Below are 27,802 nucleotides of genomic sequence, written 5' to 3'. Positions count from 1 at the left end.
CCCGCCCCGCCCCCGGTGACAGCACCGCGTGTTCCCCCCCCCCTTCCCTCCTTGTCCCCAGGTGCTGATCTCGGAGGGGCTGGGGCTGTTCGCCCGCGATCCCAAGTTCGTGGCGGTGGCCAAGCGGGAGATCGCCGACGCCTGCGACATGACGATGGACGAGATGGAGAGCGCGGCCGCCGACCTGCTGACCCGCCGCCGGCACCACCCGCCCCCGGCCCCGGCCCCGGCCTCCGCCGCCGTCTACAGCGACGAGGAACCGCTGCGGCCGCCGGCCGAGGAGGAGCTGGCGGACGAGATGGCCTGTGTGGGCGGGGTGTAAGGGGGGAGCGGGGGGGCGCCGCCAAGGAGGGGCGGCCTCACAGGGGAAAAATAAAAAAAATAAAAATAAAAAAAAAGGGCTTTTTTTTTCCATTGAAATATTCCCGAAGAATGAGGGAGGGGGGGTTGCGTGCTTCAAAAAAGGGGGGGGGATTTGCCTCACAAAAGGGAGGGGTTGCCTCAAAAAAAGAAAGGCTTTTGCCTCAAAAAAAAAAAAAAAAAAAAAAAAGAGTGTTTGCCCTCCGAAAAAAGGTTTACCTCAAAAAAGAGGGGGTTTTCCTCCGAAAAAGGCAGGCGGGGGGGGGTTGCCTCGAAAAAAGGGGGTTTTACTCAGAGAAAAGGGTTGGCCTCAGAAAAAGGGAGGGGTTTACCTCAAAAAAAAAAGGAGTTTTACCTCAAGAAGGATGGGTTTACCTTAGGAAATACCTCAGGGAATGGGGGTTTTACCTTCAAGATAGCCACATTTTACCTCACAGAGGAGGGTTTCGCCTCAAAAGAGATTTACCTTAGGGAGGGGGATTTTACCTCAAAAAAAATGGGGTTTTTGACCTCAGGAAAGGTATATTTTACCTCGCAGAGGAGGGTTTTACCTCAGGGAGGAAGGCTTTACTTCAGCAAAGGGCTTTTTTACCTCAAGAAAGGCAAATTTTACCTCACAGATGCGCATTTTTACCTCAGGGAAGAGGATTTTTCACCTCGTCGAGGAGGATTTCACCTCAGAAAAGGGAAATTTCACCTCAAGAAAGGTGGATTTTCCCTCACGAAAGGTGGATTTTTTTTTTTTTTTTTTTATATCACAATAGATTATTTTTTTTTTACCTCCAAAGCGGGGGGGGTGTGGGGAATCGCTCCAGGCTAATCTCGCCGGAGGAACCAGCCATCGCCGCCACATCCGGGTACTGGCGGGCGCCCGCCCGCGTGCCCGGGACCTCGGCCCCTCCCCGCCCGCCCATTGGCGGAGAGCGCAGCCAATGGGGAAGCGCCTCAGCGCGCTGTGCCCCGCCTCCCCCCCCCCCCCCCCCACGCAGCGCATGCGCAATAGGGCGAGCGCCCCCCCCATAACCCCCCCACTTCCTTTTAGCCTCCAAAGTTTAATAATAATAAAAAAAAAATCATAATACAATAAAATAAGCCCCCCCCCCCCCCCCCCCCACCCCCACCCGCTACAAAGAGCCCGAGACTGTTAGTGTCGGCGGGGGGGAGGGGGGGCGGGGGGGGTGGGGCCCCAAATCCGCCCCCACCCCCCTGAAATCCCCCCCCAAATCCTATAAAAAACGTGATGCGATGGGGGGGGGGGGAAGGGGGGGGGGCAGGCCCTGCTGTGCTGGTTGGGGAACCCTCCACCCCGGGTTTTGGAGGGGGGGGACACACACACACACAAGCCCCCCCCCTCCCGGCCCCTCTCTCCCCCTCCCCCCCCCCCCCCGCCCCCCCCCACAATCTCTGTGTGTGTGCCCCCCCCCCATACCCCCCTCCCCCCTTCCCGGGGGGGCTTAACGATACAAAAGAAATCAACTCAAATAATTACATCGCAGAGGGGGGGGAGGAAGGGAAGGGGGGAGCCCCCCCCACCCCCCCCTGCCCCCACCCTTCCCCAGTCTAGGGGGGTTTTGGGGGGGGCGGTTTGGGGGGGTGAAGGGGGGCCCGACCCAGTCCCGTCCCCGTCCCCCCCCCCCACGCCCCCCCCCCGCCCACGTCCCTCCCTGGCACCGGCAAGAGCGTCCATCCGAGCTGGGGGCTCCGCGTCACGAGTCCTGGGGGGGGGTGAAAAGGTGTTTGGGGGGGGTGAAAAGGTCTTGGGGGGGCCACACACACACACCCCCCCCCATAGCCCTCCACACAAACCCCATGGCCCCCCCCCGTGGTCTTCCTGGGACAATCCCCCCCCACCCATAATGCCCCCCACATCCCCCTATGCTCCACCTGGGGACGCCCCCCCCCCCCATACTCCTCCTGGGACCCCCCCCATACCCCATAACCACCCCCCCCCCCCGTGTTCCCCTGGGACCCCCCTCACCCCATAACCCCCCCCCCGTGTTCCTCTGGGACCCCCCCTTCCCTCACCCCATAACCCCCCTCCCCATACTCCTCCTGGGACCCCCCCCTCAACCCATAACCCCCTGCCGTGTTCCTCTGGGACCCCCCCCTCACCCCATAACCCCCCCCCCCTTACCCCCATAGCCCCCCCATACTCCTCCTCAGGCCCCGCCCCCCCCCCCCCCATTACAGCCCCAGGCAGATGGGCCCCCCTATATCCCCCCCTCCCTCCCCCCAACTCACCCCCCGGGGTGTGGGGGCCGGGCGGGGGGGGGCTGTCCCGGGGGTGTCCCCCCCCTCGGGCCCCCCGACTCCTCTTTGGCTCCAGCTCCTCCTTGGCCAGGGGGGGGGAGGTCGCCCCGCTCCGCCCGGCGTTTCCGACGTTTTTCGGGGTCCCGGCCGCGGGCGCGCGAGCCCCCCGCCGCTCCGCCTGCTCCAGCTGGGAATTCCGGGGGGGGGGGCGGGGGGGGAGAGTAAAACACACACCCCATCAGTGACACCCCCACCCCCCCCAGAATTGGGGGGGTGGGGGGGAAAGGGAAGGGGGAGTTTGGGGTCCCCCGGGGGAGGTTTGAGGCGATTTTGGGGACCCCCATCTTGAGGGGGAGGGGGGAAGAGGGAAAGGGCAACAGCGGAGGGGTGGTTTGGGGGGGGCCCGGGGGGGGTGTTTTGGGGTCCCCCAGTGATGTCTCGGGGTCCCCCGGGGGGGGATTTTGGGGTCCCCAGGGGGTGATTTTGGGGTCTCGGGGACACTATGGGGCAGTTTCGGGGTGCTGGGGGTGGTCTGGGGAATTTTGGGGGGGGGAGGGAGAGGGGTTCTGGGATCCCCAGGGTGGTTTGGGGCAGTTTTGGGGTCCAGAAAGAGACACTTTGGGGGAGTTCTGGCATCCCCAGGGGGGTTTGGGGAAGTTTTGGGGGCTCCTGGAGAGGTTTTGGAGAAATTTGGGGGGTCCTAGAAGTTCTTTGGGGAAATTTTGGGGGACGTGGAGATGTTTTAGAGGCGTTTTGGGGGTCGTGGAGGTGATTTGGAGAAATCTGGGGGGTCCTGGAGGTGATTTGGAGAAATTTGGGGGGTCCTGGAGATCATTTGTGGAAATTCTGGGGGTCCTGGAGATGTTTTAGAGGAGTTTTGGGGGTCCTGGAGATGATTTGGAGAAGTTTTGGGGGGTTGTGGAGGTCCTTTGGGGAAATTCTGGGGGTCCTGGAGATGTTTTAGAGGCATTTTGGGCGTCCTGGAGGTGATTTGGAAGAGTTTTGGGGGTCCTGGAGGTGATTTGGGGAAATTTTGGGGGATGTGGAGATGTTTTAGAGGCGTTTTGGGGGTCCTGGAGGTGATTTGGAAGAGTTTTGGGGGACCTGGTGGTGATTTGGAGAAGTTTTGGGGGTCGCGGAGGCGATTTGGAGAAGTTTTGGGGGGGGGTCCCGGAGACGCTCGGGGGGAAATTTGGGGGTTCCCAGAGGTGTTTCGGGCCTGGGGGGGTGGTGATCCCAAAGGTTCTCCATGAGTTTTGGGGGTCCCGGAGTTGATTTGGGGAGGTTTTGGAGGACCCGGAGATGCTTCGGGCAAGTTTTTGAGGTTCCTGGGCTGCTTTAAGTGCCCCGGGGAGGTTTTGTTGGGTTTTTTGGGGAGGAAGGGGGTTAATTTTGGGGGGGTTGGGGGTTACCTCGAGGAGGAGGCGGAAGAGAGGGCAGCGGCGGGGGGCGGGCGGCCTGCAGCAGCCTCCAGATGCTCTGGGCCTCGTCCAGCGTCACCTCCAGGAGGTCGCCCTCCATCATCAGCTCCTCCAACGGGCGCCGGGCGCCTTCCGCCAGCTCCAGCACCGGCCCCTGCAGCCGCGGCAGCGCCGCGCTCAACGCCTCCAGCTCTGCCGGGGGGGGGGGGGGGGGGGGGGGGGGAAACAGGGACAGGGCGTCACCAAGGGGACACCGCGTCACCAACAGAACACCGCGGAACCACGGGGGACATCACGTCACAAGGGGGACATCGCGGCACGAGGAGGACACCGTAGCACCATGGGGGACGTCGCACCATGAAGGGGACACTGTGGCACCAACAGGACACGACGGCACCATGGGGGACATCGCGGCACCAACAGGACACCATGGCACCATGGGGGACACCACATCGCCAATGGGGACATTGCGGCACGAGGAGGACACCATGGCACCACAACAGGACATCATGGCACCATAGGGGACACCGCGGCACCACGGGGGACATTGCATCACCAACAGACACCATGGGAGACATCACGTCACGAGGAGGACACCGTGGCACCATGGGGGACGTCGCACCATGAAGGGGACACTGCGGCACCAACAGGACACCACGGCACCAACGGGGGGACATCGTGTCATGAGGAGGGACACTGTGGCACCATGGGGGCCATCACGTCACGAGGGGGACACTGTGGCACCAACACGACACCACGGCACCACAGGGGACATCGCGTCACCAACAGGACACCGTGGCACCATGGGGGACATCGTGTCACCATAGGGGACATCACGTCACGAAGGGGACACCGCGGCACCAACAGGACACCGTGGCGCCATGGGGGACATCACGTCACAAGGGGGACACTGTAGCACCAACAGGACATCGCGGCACCAACAGGGGGACATCGCGTCACCAACAGGACACCGGGGCACCATGGGGGACATCACATCGCCAACAGGGACACCGTGGCACCAACAGGACATCATGTCACCATAGGGGACACCGCGGCACCATGGGGGACATCACGTCACGAGGAGGACACTGTGGCACCAACGGGGACACCACGGCACCATGGGGGACATCGCGGCACCAACAGGACACCATGGCACCATGGGGGACACCACATCGCCAATGGGGACATTGCGGCACGAGGAGGACACCATGGCACTACAACAGGACATCATGGCACCATAGGGGACACCGCAGCACCACGGGGGACATTGCATCACCAACACACACCATGGGGGACATCAGGTCACGAGGAGGACACTGTGGCACCAACGGGGGACACCACGGCACCATGGGGGACATTGCATCACCAACAGGACACCGTGGCACCAACGGGGACATCACGTCATGAGGGGGACACCGCGGCGCCGACAGGACACTGCGGGACAATGGGGGACATCACGTCGTCAACGGGGACATCGCAGCACGAGGAGGACACCGTGGCACCAACAGGACACCATGGCGCCATGGGGGACACCGCGGCACCACGGGGGACGTCACGTCACAAGGGGGGACACTGTGGCACCATGGGGGACACCATGGCCGACATCACGTCACCAACAGGATACCGCGGCACCATGAGGGAAATCGCGTCACCAACGGGGCATCACTGCACGAGGGGGACACCGCGGCACCAACAGGACACCACGGCACCATGGGGGACATCATGTCATGAGGAGGACACTGTGGCACCAACGGGGACACCGCGGAACCACGGGGGACATCGCGGCACCAACAGGACACCGCGGAACCACGGGGGACATTGCGTCGCCATCGGGGACATCACGGCACAAGGAGGACACCGTGGCACCATGGGGGACGTCGCACTATGAAGGGGACACTGTGGCACCAACAGGACACCACGGCACCAACAGGGGGACATCGTGTCATGAGGAGGACACTGTGGCACCAACGGGGACACCGCGGAACCACGGGGGACATCGCGGCACCAACAGGACACCGCGGAACCACGGGGGACATTGCGTCGCCATCGGGGACATCACGGCACAAGGAGGACACCGTGGCACCAACAGGACACCGTGGAACCACGGGGGACATCGCGTCACCATCGGGGACATCACGGCACTAGGAGGACACCGTGGCACCATGGGGGACGTCGCACTATGAAGGGGACACTGTGGCACCAACAGGACACCACGGCACAACAGGGGGACATCGTGTCATGAGGAGGACACTGTGGCACCATGGGGGACATCACGTCACGAGGGGGGACACTGTGGCACCAACAGGACACCACGGCACCACAGGGGACATCGCGTCACCAACAGGACACCGTGGCACCATGGGGGACATCGTGTCACAATAGGGGACATCACGTCACGAAGGGGACACCGCGGCACCAACAGGACATCACGTCACAAGGGGGACACTGTAGCACCAACAGGACATCGCGGCACCAACGGGGGGACATCGCGTCACCAACAGGACACCGTGGCACCATGGGGGACATCGCGTCACCAACAGGACACCGGGGCACCATGGGGGACATCACGTCGCCAACAGGGACACCGTGGCACCAACAGGACATCATGTCACCATAGGGGACACCGCGGCACCATGGGGGACATCACGTCACAAGGAGGACACTGTGGCACCAACGGGGACACCACGGCACCATGGGGGACATCGCGGCACCAACAGGACACCATGGCACCATGGGGGACACCACATCGCCAATGGGGACATTGCGGCACAAGGAGGACACCATGGCACCACAACAGGACATCATGGCACTATAGGGGACACCGCGGCACCACGGGGGACATTGCATCACCAACACACACCATGGGGGACATCATGTCATGAGGAGGACACTGTGGCACCAACGGGGACACCACGGCACCATGGGGGACATTGCATCACCAACAGGACACCGTGGCACCAACGGGGACATCACGTCATGAGGGGGACACCGCGGCGCCGACAGGACACTGCGGCACCATGGGGGACATCACGTCGTCAACAGGGACATCGCAGCACGAGGAGGACACCGTGGCACCAACAGGACACCATGGCACCATGGGGGACACCGCGGCACCACGGGGGACGTCACGTCACAAGGGGGACACTGTGGCACCATGGGGGACACCATGGCCGACATCATGTCACCAACAGGATACTGCGGCACCAGGGGGAACATCGCGGCACCAACGGGGACATCACGGCACGAGGGGGACACCGCGGCACAACAGGACACCATGGCACCATGGGGGACATCATGTCATGAGGAGGACACTGTGGCACCAACGGGGACACCGCGGAACCACGGGGGACATCACGTCGCCATCGGGGACATCACGGCACGAGGAGGACACCGTGGCACCAACAGGACACCGCGGAACCACGGGGGGACATCGCATCGCCATCGGGGACATCACAGCACTAGGAGGACACCGTGGCACCATGGGGGACGTCGCACCATGAAGGGGGACACTGTGGCACCAACAGAACACCACGGCACCAACGGGGGGACATCGTGTCATGAGGAGGACACTGTGGCACCATGGGGGGACATCACGTCACGAGGGGGACACTGTGGCACCAACAGGACACCACGGCACCACAGGGGACATCGCGTCACCAACAGGACACCGTGGCACCATGGGGGACATCGTGTCACCATAGGGGGACATCACGTCACGAAGGGGACACCGCGGCACCAACAGGACACCGTGGCACCATGGGGGACATCACGTCATGAGGAGGACACTGTGGCACCAACGGGGACACCGCGGAACCACGGGGGACATCGCGGCACCAACAGGACACCGCGGAACCACGGGGGACATCGCGTCGCCATCGGGGACATCACGGCACGAGGAGGACACCGTGGCACCAACAGGACACCGCGGAACCACGGGGGACATCGCGTCGCCATCGGGGGACATCACGGCACTAGGAGGACACCGTGGCACCATGGGGGACGTCGCACCATGAAGGGGACACTGTGGCACCAACAGGACACCACGGCACCAACGGGGGGACATCGTGTCATGAGGAGGACACTGTGGCACCATGGGGGACATCACGTCACGAGGGGGACACTGTGGCACCAACAGGACACCACGGCACCACAGGGGACATCGCGTCACCAACAGGACACCGTGGCACCATGGGGGACATCACATCGCCAACAGGGACATCGTGGCACGAGGAGGACACCGTGGCACCAACAGGATATCATGTCACCATAGGGGACACCGCGGCACCATGGGGGACATCACGTCACGAGGAGGACACTGTGGCACCAACGGGGACACCACGGCACCATGGGGGACATCGCGGCACCAACAGGACACCATGGCACTATGGGGGACACCACATCGCCAATGGGGACATTGCGGCACGAGGAGGACACCATGGCACTACAACAGGACATCATGGCACCATAGGGGACATCGCGGCACCACGGGGGACATTGCATCACCAACACACACCATGGGGGGACATCACGTCACGAGGAGGACACCGCGGCACCATGGGGGACGTCGCACTATGAAGGGGACACTGTGGCACCAACAGGACACCACGGCACCAACAGGGGGACATCGTGTCATGAGGAGGACACTGTGGCACCAACGGGGACACCGCGGAACCACGGGGGACATCGCGGCACCAACAGGACACCGCGGAACCACGGGGGACATTGCGTCGCCATCGGGGACATCACGGCACAAGGAGGACACCGTGGCACCAACAGGGACACCGCGGAACCACGGGGGACATCGCGTCACCATCGGGGACATCACGGCACTAGGAGGACACCGTGGCACCATGGGGGACATCGCGTCACCAACAGGACACCGGGGCACCATGGGGGACATCACGTCGCCAACAGGGACACCGTGGCACCAACAGGACATCATGTCACCATAGGGGACACCGCGGCACCATGGGGGACATCACGTCACGAGGAGGACACTGTGGCACCAACGGAGACACCACGGCACCATGGGGGACATCGCGGCACCAACAGGACACCCATGGCACCATGGGGGGACACCACATCGCCAATGGGGACATTGCGGCACGAGGACGACACCATGGCACCACAACAGGACATCATGGCACTATAGGGGACACCGCGGCACCACGGGGGACATTGCATCACCAACACACACCATGGGGGACATCATGTCATGAGGAGGACACTGTGGCACCAACGGGGACACCACGGCACCATGGGGGACATTGCATCACCAACAGGACACCGTGGCACCAACGGGGACATCACGTCATGAGGGGGGACACCGCGGCGCCGACAGGACACTGCGGCACCATGGGGGACATCACGTCGCCAACGGGGACATCGCGGCACGAGGAGGACACCGTGGCACCAACAGGACACCATGGCACCATGGGGGACACCGCGGCACCACGGGGGACATCACGTCACAAGGGGGACACTGTGGCACCATGGGGGACACCATGGCCGACATCATGTCACCAACAGGATACCACGGCACCAAGGGGAACATCACGGCACCAACGGGGACATCACGGCACAAGGGGGACACCGCGGCACCAACAGGACACCACGGCACCATGGGGGACATCATGTCATGAGGAGGACACTGTGGCACCAACGGGGACACCGCGGAACCACGGGGGACATCGCGGCACCAACAGGACACTGTGGAACCACGACGGACATCGCGTCGCCATCGGGGACATCACGGCACGAGGAGGACACCGTGGCACCAACAGGACACCGTGGAACCACGGGGGACATCGCGTCACCATCGGGGACATCACGGCACTAGGAGGACACCGTGGCACCATGGGGGACGTCGCACTATGAAGGGGGACACTGTGGCACCAACAGAACACCACGGCACCAACAGGGCGACATCGTGTCATGAGGAGGACACTGTGGCACCATGGGGGACATCACGTCACGAGGGGGACACTGTGGCACGGCACCACAGGGGACATTGCGTCACCAACAGGACACCGTGGCACCATGGGGGACATCACGTCACGAGGGGGACACTGTGGCACCAACGGGGACACCGCGGCACCACAGGGGACATCGCGTCACCAACAGGACACCGTGGCACCATGGGGGACATCGTGTCACCATAGGGGACATCACGTCACGAAGGGGACACCGCGGCACCAACAGGACACCGTGGCGCCATGGGGACATCACGTCACAAGGGGGACACTGTAGCACCACAGGCATCGCGGCACCAACGGGGGGACATCGCGTCACCAACAGGACACCGTGGCACCATGGGGGACATCATGTCATGAGGAGGACACTGTGGCACCAACGGGGACACCGCGGAACCACCGGGGACATCACGTCGCCATCGGGGACATCACGGCACGAGGAGGACACCGTGGCACCAACAGGACACCGCGGAACCACGGGGGACATCGCATCGCCATCGGGGAGATCACAGCACTAGGAGGACACCGTGGCAGCAACAGGATATCATGTCACCATAGGGGACACCGCGGCACCATGGGGGACATCACGTCACGAGGAGGACACTGTGGCACCAACGGGGACACCACGGCACCATGGGGGACATCGCGGCACCAACAGGACACCATGGCACTATGGGGGACACCACATCGCCAATGGGGACATTGCGGCACGAGGAGGACACCATGGCACCACAACAGGACATCATGGCACCATAGGGGACATCGCGGCACCACGGGGGACATTGCATCACCAACACACACCATGGGGGACATCACGTCACGAGGAGGACACCGCGGCACCATGGGGGACGTCGCACTATGAAGGGGACACTGTGGCACCAACAGGACACCACGGCACCAACAGGGGGACATCGTGTCATGAGGAGGACACTGTGGCACCATGGGGGACATCACGTCACAAGGGGGACACTGTGGCACCAACAGGACACCACGGCACCACAGGGGACATCGCGTCACCAACAGGACACCGTGGCACCATGGGGGACATCGTGTCACCATAGGGGACATCACGTCACGAAGGGGACACCGCGGCACCAACAGGACACCGTGGTACCATGGGGGACATCATGTCATGAGGAGGACACTGTCGCACCAACGGGGACACCGCGGAACCACGGGGGACATCGCGGCACCAACAGGACACACGCTGGAACCACGGGGGACATCGCGTCGCCATCGGGGACATCACGGCACTAGGAGGACACCGTGGCACCATGGGGGACGTCACACCATGAAGGGGACACTGTGGCACCAACAGGACACCACGGCACCAACGGGGGGACATCGTGTCATGAGGAGGACACTGTGGCACCATGGGGGACATCACGGCACGAGGGGGGACACTGTGGCACCAACAGGACACCACGGCACCACAGGGGACATCGCGTCACCAACAGGACACCGTGGCACCATGGGGGACATCACATCGCCAACAGGGACATCGTGGCACGAGGAGGACACCGTGGCACCAACAGGATATCATGTCACCATAGGGGACACCGCGGCACCATGGGGGACATCACGTCACGAGGAGGACACTGTGGCACCAACGGGGACACACCACGGCACCATGGGGGACATCGCGGCACCAACAGGACACCATGGCACCATGGGGGACACCACATCGCCAATGGGACATTGCGGCACGAGGAGGACACCATGGCACTACAACAGGACTCATGGCACCATAGGGGACATCGCGGCACCACGGGGGACATTGCATCACCAACACACACCATGGGGGACATCACGTCACGAGGAGGACACGGCGGCACCAACAGGACACCACGGCACCATGGGGGACATCATGTCATGAGGAGGACACTGTGGCACCAACGGGGACACCACGTCATGAGGGGGACACCGCGGCGCGACAGGACACTGCGGCACCATGGGGGACATCACGTCGTCAACGGGGACATGGCAGCACGAGGAGGACACCGTGGCACCAACAGGACACCATGGCACCATGGGGGACACCGCGGCACCACGGGGGACGTCACGTCACAAGGGGACACTGTGGCACCATGGGGGACACCATGGCCGACATCATGTCACCAACAGGATACTGCGGCACCAGGGGAACATCGCGGCACCAACGGGGACATCACGGCACGAGGGGGACACCGCGGCACCAACAGGACACCACGGCACCATGGGGGACATCATGTCATGAGGAGGACACTGTGGCACCAACGGGGACACCGCGGAACCACGGGGGACATCGCGGCACCAACAGGACACCGCGGAACCACGGGGGACATCGCGTTGCCATCGGGGACATCACGGCACAAGGAGGACACCGTGGCACCAACAGGACACCGCGGAACCACGGGGGACATCGCGTCACCATCGGGGACATCACAGCACTAGGAGGACACCGTGGCACCATGGGGGACGTCGCACCATGAAGGGGACACTGTGGCACCAACAGGACACCACGGCACTAACGGGGGGACATCGTGTCATGAGGAGGACACTGTGGCACCATGGGGGACATCACGTCACAAGGGGGACACTGTGGCACCAACAGGACACCACGGCACCACAGGGGACATTGCGTCACCAACAGGACACTGTGGCACCATGGGGGACATCATGTCACCAACAGGACACCGGGGCACCATGGGGACATCACATCGCCAACAGGGACATCGTGGCACGAGGAGGACACTGTGGCACCAACAGGATATCATGTCACCATAGGGGACACCGCGGCACCATGGGGGACATCACGTCACAAGGGGGACACTGTGGCACCATGGGGGACACCATGGCCGACATCATGTCACCAACAAGATACCACGGCACCAAGGGGAACATCACGGCACCAACGGGGACATCACGGCACAAGGGGGACATCATGTCATGAGGAGGACACTGTGGCACCACGGGGACACCACGGAACCACGGGGGACATCGCGGCACCAACAGGACACCGGTGGAACCACGGGGACATCGCGTCGCCATCGGGGACATCACGGCACGAGGAGGACACCGTGGCACCAACGGGGACACCACGGCACCATGGGGACATTGCATCACCAACAGGACACCGTGGCACCAACGGGGACATCACGTCATGAGGGGGACACGCGGCGCCGACAGAACACTGCGGCACCATGGGGGACATCACGTCGCCAACGGGGACATCGCGGCACGAGGAGGACACCGTGGCACCAACAGGACACCATGGCACCATGGGGGACACCGCGGCACCACGGGGGACATCACGTCACAAGGGGGACACTGTGGCACCATGGGGGACACCATGGCCGACATCATGTCACCAACAGGATACCGCGGCACCAGGGGGAACATCGCGGCACCAATGGGGACATCACGGCACGAGGGGGACACCGCGGCACCAACAGGACACCACGGCACCATGGGGGACATCATGTCATGAGGAGGACACTGTGGCACCAACGGGGACACCGCGGAACCACGGGGGATATCGCGGCACCAACAGGACACCGCGGAACCACGGGGGACATCGCGTCGCCATCGGGGACATCACGGCACAAGGAAAAGGACAAAAAAGGAGACACGTGGCACAACAGGACACCGTGGAACCACGGGGGACATCGCGTCGCCATCGGGGACATCACGGCACTAGGAGGACACCGTGGCACCATGGGGGACGTCGCACCATGAAGGGGACACTGTGGCACCAACAGAACACCACGGCACCAACGGGGGGACATCGTGTCATGAGGAGGACACTGTGGCACCATGGGGGACATCACGTCACGAGAGGGGGACACTGTGGCACCAACGGGGACACCGCGGCACCACAGGGGACATCGCGTCACCAACAGGACACCGTGGCACCATGGGGGACATCACGTCACCAACAGGACACCGTGGCACCATGGGGGGACATCACGTTGTCAACAGGGACATCGTGGCACTATGGGGGACACCGTGGCACCAACAGGACATTGTGTCACCATAGGGGACACCGCGGCACCATGGGGGACATCACGTCACGAGGAGGACACTGTGGCACCAACGGGGACACCACGGCACCATGGGGGACATCGCGGCACCAACAGGACACCATGGCACCATGGGGGACACCACATCGCCAATGGGGACATTGCGGCACGAGGAGGACACCATGGCACTACAACAGGACATCATGGCACCATAGGGGACACCGCGGCACCACGGGGGACATTGCATCACCAACACACACCATGGGGACATCACGTCGTCAACGGGGACATCACAGCACGAGGAGGACACCGTGGCACCAACAGGACACCATGGCACCATGGGGGACACCGCGGCACCAGGGGGGACATCACGTTCACAAGGGGGACACTGTGGCACATGGGGGACACCATGGCCGACATCATGTCACCAACAGGATACCGCGGCACCATGAGGGAAATCGCGGTCACCAACGGGGACATCACGGCACGAGGGGGACACCGCGGCACCAACAGGACACCACGGAACCATGGGGACATCATGTCATGAGGAGGACACTGTGGCACCAACGGGGACACCGCAGAACCACGGGGGACATCGCGGCACCAACAGGACACCGCGGAACCACGGGGGACATCACGTCGCCATCGGGACATCACGGCACGAGGAGGCCACCGTGGCACCAACAGGACACCGCGGAACCACGGGGGACATCGCGTCCGCCATCGGGGACATCACGGCACTAGGAGGACACCGTGGCACCATGGGGACGTCGCACCATGAAGGGGACACTGTGGCACCAACAGGACACACGGCACCAACGGGGGGACATCGTGTCATGAGGAGGACACTGTGGCACCATGGGGGACATCACGTCACGAGGGGGACACTGTGGCACCAACAGGACACCACGGCACACAGGGGACATCGCGTCACCAACAGGACACCGGGGCACCATGGGGGACATCACATCGCCAACAGGGACATCGTGGCACGAGGAGGACACCGTGCACCAACAGGATATCATGTCACATAGGGGACACCGCGGCACCATGGGGGACATCACGTCACGAGGAGGACACTGTGGCACCAACGGGGACACCACGGCACCAATGGGGGACATCGCGGCAACCAACAGGACACCATGGCACCATGGGGGACACCACATCGCCAATGGGGACATTGCGGCACGAGGAGGACACCATGGCACTACAACAGGACATCATGGCACCATAGGGGACATCGCGGCACCACGGGGGACATTGCATCACCAACACACACCATGGGGGACATCACGTCACGAGGAGACACGGCGGCACCAACAGGACACCACGGCACCCATGGGGGACATCATGTCATGAGGAGGACACTGTGGCACAACGGGGACACCACGTCATGAGGGGGACACCGCGGCGCCGACAGGACACTGCGGCACCATGGGGGACATCACGTCGTCAACAGGGACATCGCAGCACGAGGAGGACACCGTGGCACCAACAGGACACCATGGCACCATGGGGGACACCGCGGCACCACGGGGACGTCACGTCACAAGGGGGACACTGTGGCACCATGGGGACACCATGGCCGACATCATGTCACCAACAGGATACTGCGGCACCAGGGGAACATCGCGGCACCAACGGGGACATCACGGCACGAGGGGGACACCGCGGCACCAACAGGACACCACGGCACCATGGGGGACATCATGTCATGAGGAGGACACTGTGGCACCAACGGGGACACCGCGGAACCACGGGGACATCGCGGCACCAACAGGACACCGCGGAACCACGGGGGACATCGCGTTGCCATCGGGGACATCACGGCACAAGGATGGACACCGTGGCACCAACAGGACACCGCGGAACCACGGGGGACATCGCGTCACCATCGGGGACATCACAGCACTAGGAGGACACCGTGGCACCATGGGGGGACGTCGCACCATGAAGGGGACACTGTGGCACCAACAGGACACCACGGCACTAACGGGGGACATCGTGTCATGAGGAGGACACTGTGGCACCATGGGGGACATCACGTCACAAGGGGGACACTGTGGCACCAACAGGACACCACGGCACCACAGGGGACATTGCGTCACCAACAGGACACTGTGGCACCATGGGGGACATCATGTCACCAACAGGACACCGGGGCACCATGGGGGACATCACATCGCCAACAGGGACATCGTGGCACGAGGAGGACACTGTGGCACCACAGGATATCATGTCACCATAGGGACACCGCGGCACCATGGTGGGACATCACGTCACAAGGGGGACACTGTGGCACCATGGGGGACACCATGGCCGACATCATGTCACCAACAAGATACCACGGCACCAAGGGGAACATCACGGCACCAACGGGGACATCACGGCACAAGGGGGACATCATGTCATGAGGAGACACTGTGGCACCAACGGGGACACCACGGAACCACGGGGGACATCGCGGCACATCGCGGCACCAACAGGACACCGTGGAACCACGGGGGACATCGCGTCGCCATCGGGGACATCACGGCACGAGGAGGACACCGTGGCACCAACGGGGACACCACGGCACCATGGGGGACATTGCATCACCAACAGGACACCGTGGCACCAACGGGGACATCACGTCATGAGGGGGACACCGCGGCGCCGACAGAACACTGCGGCACCATGGGGGACATCACGTCGCCAACGGGGACATCGCGGCACGAGGAGGACACCGTGGCACCAACAGGACACCATGGCACCATGGGGGACACCGCGGCACCACGGGGGACATCACGTCACAAGGGGGACACTGTGGCACCATGGGGGACACCATGGCCGACATCATGTCACCAACAGGATACCGCGGCACCAGGGGGAACATCGCGGCACCAATGGGGACATCACGGCACGAGGGGGACACCGCGGCACCAACAGGACACCACGGCACCATGGGGGACATCATGTCATGAGGAGGACACTGTGGCACCAACGGGGACACCGCGGAACCACGGGGGATATCGCGGCACCAACAGGACACCGCGGAACCACGGGGGACATCGCGTCGCCATCGGGGACATCACGGCACAAGGAGGACACCGTGGCACCAACAGGACACCGTGGAACCACGGGGGACATCGCGTCGCCATCGGGGACATCACGGCACTAGGAGGACACCGTGGCACCATGGGGGACGTCGCACCATGAAGGGGACACTGTGGCACCAACAGAACACCACGGCACCAACGGGGGGACATCGTGTCATGAGGAGGACACTGTGGCACCATGGGGGACATCACGTCACGAGGGGGACACTGTGGCACCAACGGGGACACCGCGGCACCACAGGGGACATCGCGTCACCAACAGGACACCGTGGCACCATGGGGGACATCACGTCACCAACAGGACACCGTGGCACCATGGGGGACATCACGTTGTCAACAGGGACATCGTGGCACTATGGGGGACACCGTGGCACCAACAGGACATTGTGTCACCATAGGGGACACCGCGGCACCATGGGGGACATCACGTCACGAGGAGGACACTGTGGCACCAACGGGGACACCACGGCACCATGGGGGACATCGCGGCACCAACAGGACACCATGGCACCATGGGGGACACCACATCGCCAATGGGGACATTGCGGCACGAGGAGGACACCATGGCACTACAACAGGACATCATGGCACCATAGGGGACACCGCGGCACCACGGGGGACATTGCATCACCAACACACACCATGGGGACATCACGTCGTCAACGGGGACATCACAGCACGAGGAGGACACCGTGGCACCAACAGGACACCATGGCACCATGGGGGACACCGCGGCACCAGGGGGGACATCACGTTCACAAGGGGGACACTGTGGCACCATGGGGGACACCATGGCCGACATCATGTCACCAACAGGATACCGCGGCACCATGAGGGAAATCGCGTCACCAACGGGGACATCACGGCACGAGGGGGACACCGCGGCACCAACAGGACACCACGGAACCATGGGGGACATCATGTCATGAGGAGGACACTGTGGCACCAACGGGGACACCGCAGAACCACGGGGGACATCGCGGCACCAACAGGACACCGCGGAACCACGGGGGACATCACGTCGCCATCGGGGACATCACGGCACGAGGAGGCCACCGTGGCACCAACAGGACACCGCGGAACCACGGGGGACATCGCGTCGCCATCGGGGACATCACGGCACTAGGAGGACACCGTGGCACCATGGGGGACGTCGCACCATGAAGGGGACACTGTGGCACCAACAGGACACCACGGCACCAACGGGGGGACATCGTGTCATGAGGAGGACACTGTGGCACCATGGGGGACATCACGTCACGAGGGGGACACTGTGGCACCAACAGGACACCACGGCACCACAGGGGACATCGCGTCACCAACAGGACACCGGGGCACCATGGGGGACATCACATCGCCAACAGGGACATCGTGGCACGAGGAGGACACCGTGGCACCAACAGGATATCATGTCACCATAGGGGACACCGCGGCACCATGGGGGACATCACGTCACGAGGAGGACACTGTGGCACCAACGGGGACACCACGGCACCATGGGGGACATCGCGGCACCAACAGGACACCATGGCACCATGGGGGACACCACATCGCCAATGGGGACATTGCGGCACGAGGAGGACACCATGGCACTACAACAGGACATCATGGCACCATAGGGGACACCGTGGCACCACGGGGGACATTGCATCACCAACACACACCATGGGGGACATCACATCACGAGGAGGACACTGTGGCACCAACGGGGACACCACGGCACCATGGGGGACATTGCATCACCAACAGGACACCGTGGCACCAACGGGGACATCACGTCATGAGGGGGACACCGCGGCGCCGACAGGACACTGCGGCACCATGGGGGACATCACGTCGCCAACGGGGACATCGCGGCACGAGGAGGACACCGTGGCACCAACAGGACACCATGGCACCATGGGGGACACCGCGGCACCACGGGGGACATCACGTCACGAGGGGGACACTGTGGCACCATGGGGGACACCATGGCCGACATCATGTCACCAACAGGATACCGCGGCACCAGGGGGAACATCGCGGCACCAATGGGGACATCACGGCACGAGGGGGACACCGCGGCACCAACAGGACACCACGGCACCATGGGGGACATCATGTCATGAGGAGGACACTGTGGCACCAACGGGGACACCGCGGAACCACGGGGGATATCGCGGCACCAACAGGACACCGCGGAACCACGGGGGACATCGCGTCGCCATCGGGGACATCACGGCACAAGGAGGACACCGTGGCACCAACAGGACACCGTGGAACCACGGGGGACATCGCGTCGCCATCGGGGACATCACGGCACTAGGAGGACACCGTGGCACCATGGGGGACGTCGCACCATGAAGGGGACACTGTGGCACCAACAGAACACCACGGCACCAACGGGGGGACATCGTGTCATGAGGAGGACACTGTGGCACCATGGGGGACATCACGTCACAAGGGGGACACTGTGGCACCAACAGGACACCACGGCACCACAGGGGACATCGCGTCACCAACAGGACACCGTGGCACCATGGGGGACATCATGTCACCAACAGGACACCGGGGCACCATGGGGGACATCACATCCCCAACAGGGACATCGTGGCACGAGGAGGACACCGTGGCACCAACAGGACATCATGTCACCATAGGGGACACCGCGGCACCATGGGGGACATCACGTCACGAGGAGGACACTGTGGCACCAACGGGGACACCACATCGTCAATGGGGACATTGTGGCACAAGGAGGACACCATGGCACCACAACAGGACATCATGGCACCATAGGGGACACCACGGCACCACGGGGGACATTGCATCACCAACAGACACCATGGGGGACATCATGTCATGAGGAGGACACTGTGGCACCAACAGGGACACCACGGCACCATGGGGGACATTGCATCACCAACAGGACACCGTGGCACCAACGGGGACATCACGTCATGAGGGGGACACCGCGGCGCCGACAGGACACTGCGGCACCATGGGGGACATCACGTCGTCAACGGGGACATCGCGGCACGAGGAGGACACCGTGGCACCATGGGGGACACCGCGGCACCACGGGGGACATCACGTTCACAAGGGGGACACTGTGGCACCATGGGGGACACCATGGCCGACATCATGTCACCAACAGGATACCGCGGCACCAAGGGGAACATCACGGCACCAACGGGGACATCACGGCACGAGGGGGACACCGCGGCACCAACAGGACACCACGGCACCATGGGGGACATCATGTCATGAGGAGGACACTGTGGCACCAACGGGGACACCGCGGAACCACGGGGGACATCGCGGCACCAACAGGACACCGCTGAACCACGGGGGACATCACGGCCCTAGGAGGACACCGTGGCACCATGGGGGACGTCGCACCATGAAGGGGACACTGCGCACCAACAGGACACCACGGCACCAACGGGGGGACATCGTGTCATGAGGAGGACACTGTGGCACCATGGGGGACATCACGTCACGAGGGGGACACTGTGGCACCAACAGGACACCACGGCACCACAGGGGACATCGCGTCACCAACAGGACACCGTGGCACCATGGGGGACATCGTGTCACCATAGGGGACATCACGTCACGAAGGGGACACCGCGGCACCAACAGGACACCGTGGCGCCATGGGGGACATCACGTCACAAGGGGGACACTGTAGCACCAACAGGACATCGCGGCACCAACGGGGGGACATCGCGTCACCAACAGGACACCGTGGCACCATGGGGGACATCGCGTCACCAACAGGACACCGGGGCACCATGGGGGACATCACGTCGCCAACAGGGACACCGTGGCACCAACAGGACATCATGTCACCATAGGGGACACCGCGGCACCATGGGGGACATCACGTCACGAGGAGGACACTGTGGCACCAACGGGGACACCACGGCACCATGGGGGACATCGCGGCACCAACAGGACACCATGGCACCATGGGGGACACCACATCGCCAATGGGGACATTGCGGCACGAGGAGGACACCATGGCACTACAACAGGACATCATGGCACCATAGGGGACACCGCGGCACCACGGGGGACATTGCATCACCAACACACACCATGGGGGACATCATGTCATGAGGAGGACACTGTGGCACCAACGGGGACACCACGGCACCATGGGGGACATTGCATCACCAACAGGACACCGTGGCACCAACGGGGACATCACGTCATGAGGGGGACACTGCGGCGCCGACAGGACACTGCGGCACCATGGGGGACATCACGTCGCCAACGGGGACATCGCAGCACGAGGAGGACACCGTGGCACCAACAGGACACCATGGCACCATGGGGGACACCGCGGCACCACGGGGGACATCACGTCACAAGGGGGACACTGTGGCACCATGGGGGACACCATGGCCGACATCATGTCACCAACAGGATACCACGGCACCAAGGGGAACATCACGGCACCAACGGGGACACCGCGGCACAAGGGGGACACCGCGGCACAAGGGGGACACCGCGGCACAAGGGGGACACCGCGGCACCATGGGGGACATCATGTCATGAGGAGGACACTGTGGCACCAACGGGGACACCGCGGAACCACGGGGGACATCGCGGCACCAACAGGACACCGTGGAACCACGACGGACATCGCGTCGCCATCGGGGACATCACGGCACAAGGAGGACACCGTGGCACCAACAGGACACCGTGGAACCACGGGGGACATCACGGCACAAGGAGGACACCGTGGCACCAACAGGACACCGTGGAACCACGGGGGACATCGCGTCGCCATCGGGGACATCACGGCACTAGGAGGACACCGTGGCACCATGGGGGACGTCGCACTATGAAGGGGACACTGTGGCACCAACAGAACACCACGGCACCAACAGGGCGACATCGTGTCATGAGGAGGACACTGTGGCACCATGGCGGACATCACGTCACGAGGGGGACACTGTGGCACCAACAGGACACCACGGCACCACAGGGGACATTGCGTCACCAACAGGACACCGTGGCACCATGGGGGACATCATGTCACAAGGGGGACACTGTGGCACCAACGGGGACACCGCGGAACCACGGGGGACATCGCGTCACCAACAGGACACCGTGGCACCATGGGGGACATCGTGTCACCACAGGGGACATCGCGTCACCAACAGGACACCGTGGCACCATGGGGGACATCGTGTCACCATAGGGGACATCACGTCACGAAGGGGACACCGCGGCACCAACAGGACACCGTGGCACCAACGGGGACATCACGTCATGAGGGGGACACCGCGGCGCCGACAGGACACTGCGGCACCATGGGGGACATCACGTCGTCAACGGGGACATCACAGCACGAGGAGGACACCGTGGCACCAACAGGACACCATGGCACCATGGGGGACACCGCGGCACCACGGGGGACATCACGTCACAAGGGGGACACTGTGGCACCATGGGGGACACCATGGCCGACATCACGTCACCAACAGGATACCGCGGCACCATGAGGGAAATCGCGTCACCAACGGGGCATCACTGCACGAGGGGGACACCGCGGCACCAACAGGACACCACGGCACCATGGGGGACATCATGTCATGAGGAGGACACTGTGGCACCAACGGGGACACCGCGGAACCACGGGGGACATCGCGGCACCAACAGGACACCGCGGAACCACGGGGGACATCACGTCGCCATCGGGGACATCACGGCACAAGGAGGACACCGTGGCACCAACAGGACACCGTGGAACCACGGGGGACATCGCGTCACCATCGGGGACATCACGGCACTAGGAGGACACCATGGCACCATGGGGGACATCGCACTATGAAGGGGACACTGTGGCACCAACAGGACACCACGGCACCAACAGGGGGACATCGTGTCATGAGGAGGACACTGTGGCACCATGGGGGACATCACGTCACGAGGGGGACACTGTGGCACCAACACGACACCACGGCACCACAGGGGACATCGCGTCACCAACAGGACACCGTGGCACCATGGGGGACATCGTGTCACAATAGGGGACATCACGTCACGAAGGGGACACCGCGGCACCAACAGGACACCGTGGCGCCATGGGGGACATCACGTCACAAGGGGGACACTGTAGCACCAACAGGACATCGCGGCACCAACGGGGGGACATCGCGTCACCAACAGGACACCGTGGCACCATGGGGGACATCGCGTCACCAACAGGACACCGGGGCACCATGGGGGACATCACGTCGCCAACAGGGACACCGTGGCACCAACAGGACATCATGTCACCATAGGGGACACCGCGGCACCATGGGGGACATCACGTCACAAGGAGGACACTGTGGCACCAACGGGGACACCACGGCACCATGGGGGACATCGCGGCACCAACAGGACACCATGGCACCATGGGGGACACCACATCGCCAATGGGGACATTGCGGCACGAGGAGGACACCATGGCACCACAACAGGACATCATGGCACCATAGGGGACACCGCGGCACCATGGGGGACATTGCATCACCAACACACACCATGGGGGACATCATGTCATGAGGAGGACACTGTGGCACCAACGGGGACACCACGGCACCATGGGGGACATTGCATCACCAACAGGATACCACGGCACCAACGGGGACATCACATCATGAGGGGGACACCGCGGCGCCGACAGGACACTGCGGCACCATGGGGGACATCATGTCGCCAACGGGGACATCGCGGCACGAGGAGGACACCGTGGCACCATGGGGGACACCGCGGCACCACGGGGGACATCACGTTCACAAGGGGGACACTGTGGCACCATGGGGGACACCATGGCCAACATCATGTCACCAACAGGACACCGCGGCACCATGAGGGACATCGCGTCGCCATCGGGGACATCACGGCACTAGGAGGACACCGTGGCACCATGGGGGACGTCGCACCATGAAGGGGACACTGCGGCACCAACAGGACACCACGGCACCAACGGGGGGACATCGTGTCATGAGGAGGACACTGTGGCACCATGGGGGACATCACGTCACGAGGGGGACACTGTGGCACCAACAGGACACCACGGCACCACAGGGGACATCGCGTCACCAACAGGACACCGTGGCACCATGGGGGACATCGTGTCACCATAGGGGACATCACGTCACGAAGGGGACACCGCGGCACCAACAGGACACCGTGGCACCATGGGGGACATCATGTCATGAGGAGGACACTGTGGCACCAACGGGGACACCGCGGAACCACGGGGGACATCGCGGCACCAACAGGACACCGCGGAACCACGGGGGACATCGCGGCACCAACAGGGACATCACGGCACAAGGAGGACACCGTGGCACCAACAGGACACCGCGGAACCACGGGGGACATCGCGTCGCCATCGGGGACATCACGGCACTAGGAGGACACCGTGGCACCATGGGGGACGTCGCACCATGAAGGGGACACTGTGGCACCAACAGGACACCACGGCACCAACGGGGGGACATCGTGTCATGAGGAGGACACTGTGGCACCATGGGGGACATCACGTCACGAGGGGGACACTGTGGCACCAACAGGACACCACGGCACCACAGGGGACATCGCGTCACCAACAGGACACCGTGGCACCATGGGGGACATCACATCGCCAACAGGGACATCGTGGCACGAGGAGGACACCGTGGCACCAACAGGATATCATGTCACCATAGGGGACACCGCGGCACCATGGGGGACATCACGTCACGAGGAGGACACTGTGGCACCAACGGGGACACCACGGCACCATGGGGGACATCGCGGCACCAACAGGACACCATGGCACTATGGGGGACACCACATCGCCAATGGGGACATTGCGGCACGAGGAGGACACCATGGCACTACAACAGGACATCATGGCACCATAGGGGACACCGTGGCACCACGGGGGACATTGCATCACCAACAGACACCATGGGGGACATCACGTCACGAGGAGGACACTGTGGCACCAACGGGGACACCACGGCACCATGGGGGACATTGCATCACCAACAGGACACCGTGGCACCAACGGGGACATCACGTCATGAGGGGGACACCGCGGTGCCGACAGGACACTGCGGCACCATGGGGGACATCACGTCGCCAACGGGGACATCGCAGCACGAGGAGGACACCGTGGCACCAACAGGACACCATGGCACCATGGGGGACACCGCGGCACCACGCGGGACATCACGTCACGAGGGGGACACTGTGGCACCATGGGGGACACCATGGCCGACATCATGTCACCAACAGGATACCGCGGCACCAGGGGGAACATCGCGGCACCAACGGGGACATCACGGCACGAGGGGGACACCGCGGCACCAACAGGACACCACGGCACCATGGGGGACATCATGTCATGAGGAGGACACTGTGGCACCAACGGGGACACCGCGGAACCACGGGGGATATCGCGGCACCAACAGGACACCACGGAACCACGGGGGACATCGCGTCGCCATCGGGGACATCACGGCACAAGGAGGACACCGTGGCACCAACAGGACACCGTGGAACCACGGGGGACATCGCGTCGCCATCGGGGACATCACGGCACTAGGAGGACACCGTGGCACCATGGGGGACGTCGCACCATGAAGGGGACACTGTGGCACCAACAGAACACCACGGCACCAACGGGGGGACATCGTGTCATGAGGAGGACACTGTGGCACCATGGGGGACATCACGTCACAAGGGGGACACTGTGGCACCAACAGGACACCACGGCACCACAGGGGACATCGCGTCACCAACAGGACACCGTGGCACCATGGGGGACATCATGTCACCAACAGGACACCGGGGCACCATGGGGGACATCACATCCCCAACAGGGACATCGTGGCACGAGGAGGACACCGTGGCACCAACAGGACATCATGTCACCATAGGGGACACCGCGGCACCATGGGGGACACCACGTCACGAGGAGGACACTGTGGCACCAACGGGGACACCACGGCACCATGGGGGACACCACATCGCCAATGGGGACATTGTGGCACGAGGAGGACACCATGGCACCACAACAGGACATCATGGCACCATAGGGGACACCACGGCACCACGGGGGACATTGCATCACCAACAGACACCATGGGGGACATCATGTCATGAGGAGGACACTGTGGCACCAACGGGGACACCACGGCACCATGGGGGACATTGCATCACCAACAGGACACCGTGGCACCAACGGGGACATCACGTCATGAGGGGGACACCGCGGCGCCGACAGGACACCGCGGCACCATGGGGGACATCACGTCGTCAACGGGGACATCGCGGCACGAGGAGGACACCGTGGCACCATGGGGGACACCGCGGCACCACGGGGGACATCACGTTCACAAGGGGGACACTGTGGCACCATGGGGGACACCATGGCCGACATCATGTCACCAACAGGATACCGCGGCACCAAGGGGAACATCACGGCACCAACGGGGACATCACGGCACGAGGGGGACACCGCGGCACCAACAGGACACCACGGCACCATGGGGGACATCATGTCATGAGGAGGACACTGTGGCACCAACGGGGACACCGCGGAACCACGGGGGACATCGCGGCACCAACAGGACACCGCGGCACCAACAGGACACCGCGGAACCACGGGGGACGTCGCACCATGAAGGGGACACTGTGGCACCAACAGGACACCACGGCACCAACGGGGGGACATCGTGTCATGAGGAGGACACTGTGGCACCATGGGGGACATCACGTCACGAGGGGGACACTGTGGCACCAACACGACACCACGGCACCACAGGGGACATCGCGTCACCAACAGGACACCGTGGCACCATGGGGGACATCGTGTCACCATAGGGGACATCACGTCACGAAGGGGACACCGCGGCACCAACAGGACACCGTGGCGCCATGGGGGACATCACGTCACAAGGGGGACACTGTAGCACCAACAGGACATCGCGGCACCAACGGGGGGACATCGCGTCACCAACAGGACACCGTGGCACCATGGGGGACATCGCGTCACCAACAGGACACCGGGGCACCATGGGGGACATCACGTCGCCAACAGGGACACCGTGGCACCAACAGGACATCATGTCACCATAGGGGACACCGCGGCACCATGGGGGACATCACGTCACGAGGAGGACACTGTGGCACCAACGGGGACACCACGGCACCATGGGGGACATCGCGGCACCAACAGGACACTGTGGCACCAACGGGGACACCACATCGCCAATGGGGACATTGCGGCACGAGGAGGACACCATGGCACTACAACAGGACATCATGGCACCATAGGGGACACCGCGGCACCACGGGGGACATTGCATCACCAACAGGACACCGTGGCACCAACGGGGACATCACGTCATGAGGGGGACACCGCGGCGCCGACAGGACACCACGGCACCATGGGGGACATCACGTCGTCAACGGGGACATCGCAGCACGAGGAGGACACCGTGGCACCATGGGGGACACCGCGGCACCACGGGGGACATCACGTTCACAAGGGGGACACTGTGGCACCATGGGGGACACCATGGCCGACATCATGTCACCAACAGGATACCGCGGCACCAAGGGGAACATCACGGCACCAACGGGGACATCACGGCACGAGGGGGACACCGCGGCACCAACAGGACACCACGGCACCATGGGGGACATCATGTCATGAGGAG

The 27,802-nt window shown here is 63.3% G+C and overlaps 1 protein-coding gene across 1 annotated transcript in view; it reads right to left on the bottom strand.

Moving 5' to 3' along the window:
- Positions 1 to 748: 748 nt before the first annotated feature.
- LOC128903614 (lysine-specific demethylase 5C-like) overlaps positions 749 to 27,802 on the bottom strand; it is a gene marked incomplete at its 5' end in the record, with an annotated part of 53,524 nt that continues 26,470 nt past the window's right edge. Inside the window, 4 exon segments of the mRNA XM_054187628.1 lie at positions 749 to 768; positions 2,013 to 2,076; positions 2,604 to 2,797; positions 4,023 to 4,223. Of these exon segments, the coding sequence (XP_054043603.1) occupies positions 749 to 768; positions 2,013 to 2,076; positions 2,604 to 2,797; positions 4,023 to 4,223 (479 nt within the window).

This window comes from Rissa tridactyla, unplaced genomic scaffold (assembly GCF_028500815.1).
Source record: "Rissa tridactyla isolate bRisTri1 unplaced genomic scaffold, bRisTri1.patW.cur.20221130 scaffold_519, whole genome shotgun sequence".
Classification (NCBI taxonomy): Eukaryota; Metazoa; Chordata; class Aves; order Charadriiformes; family Laridae; genus Rissa; species Rissa tridactyla.
The sequence above is the reverse complement of the archived record's forward strand: the minus strand, read 5'-3'. Positions and strand labels throughout refer to the sequence as shown.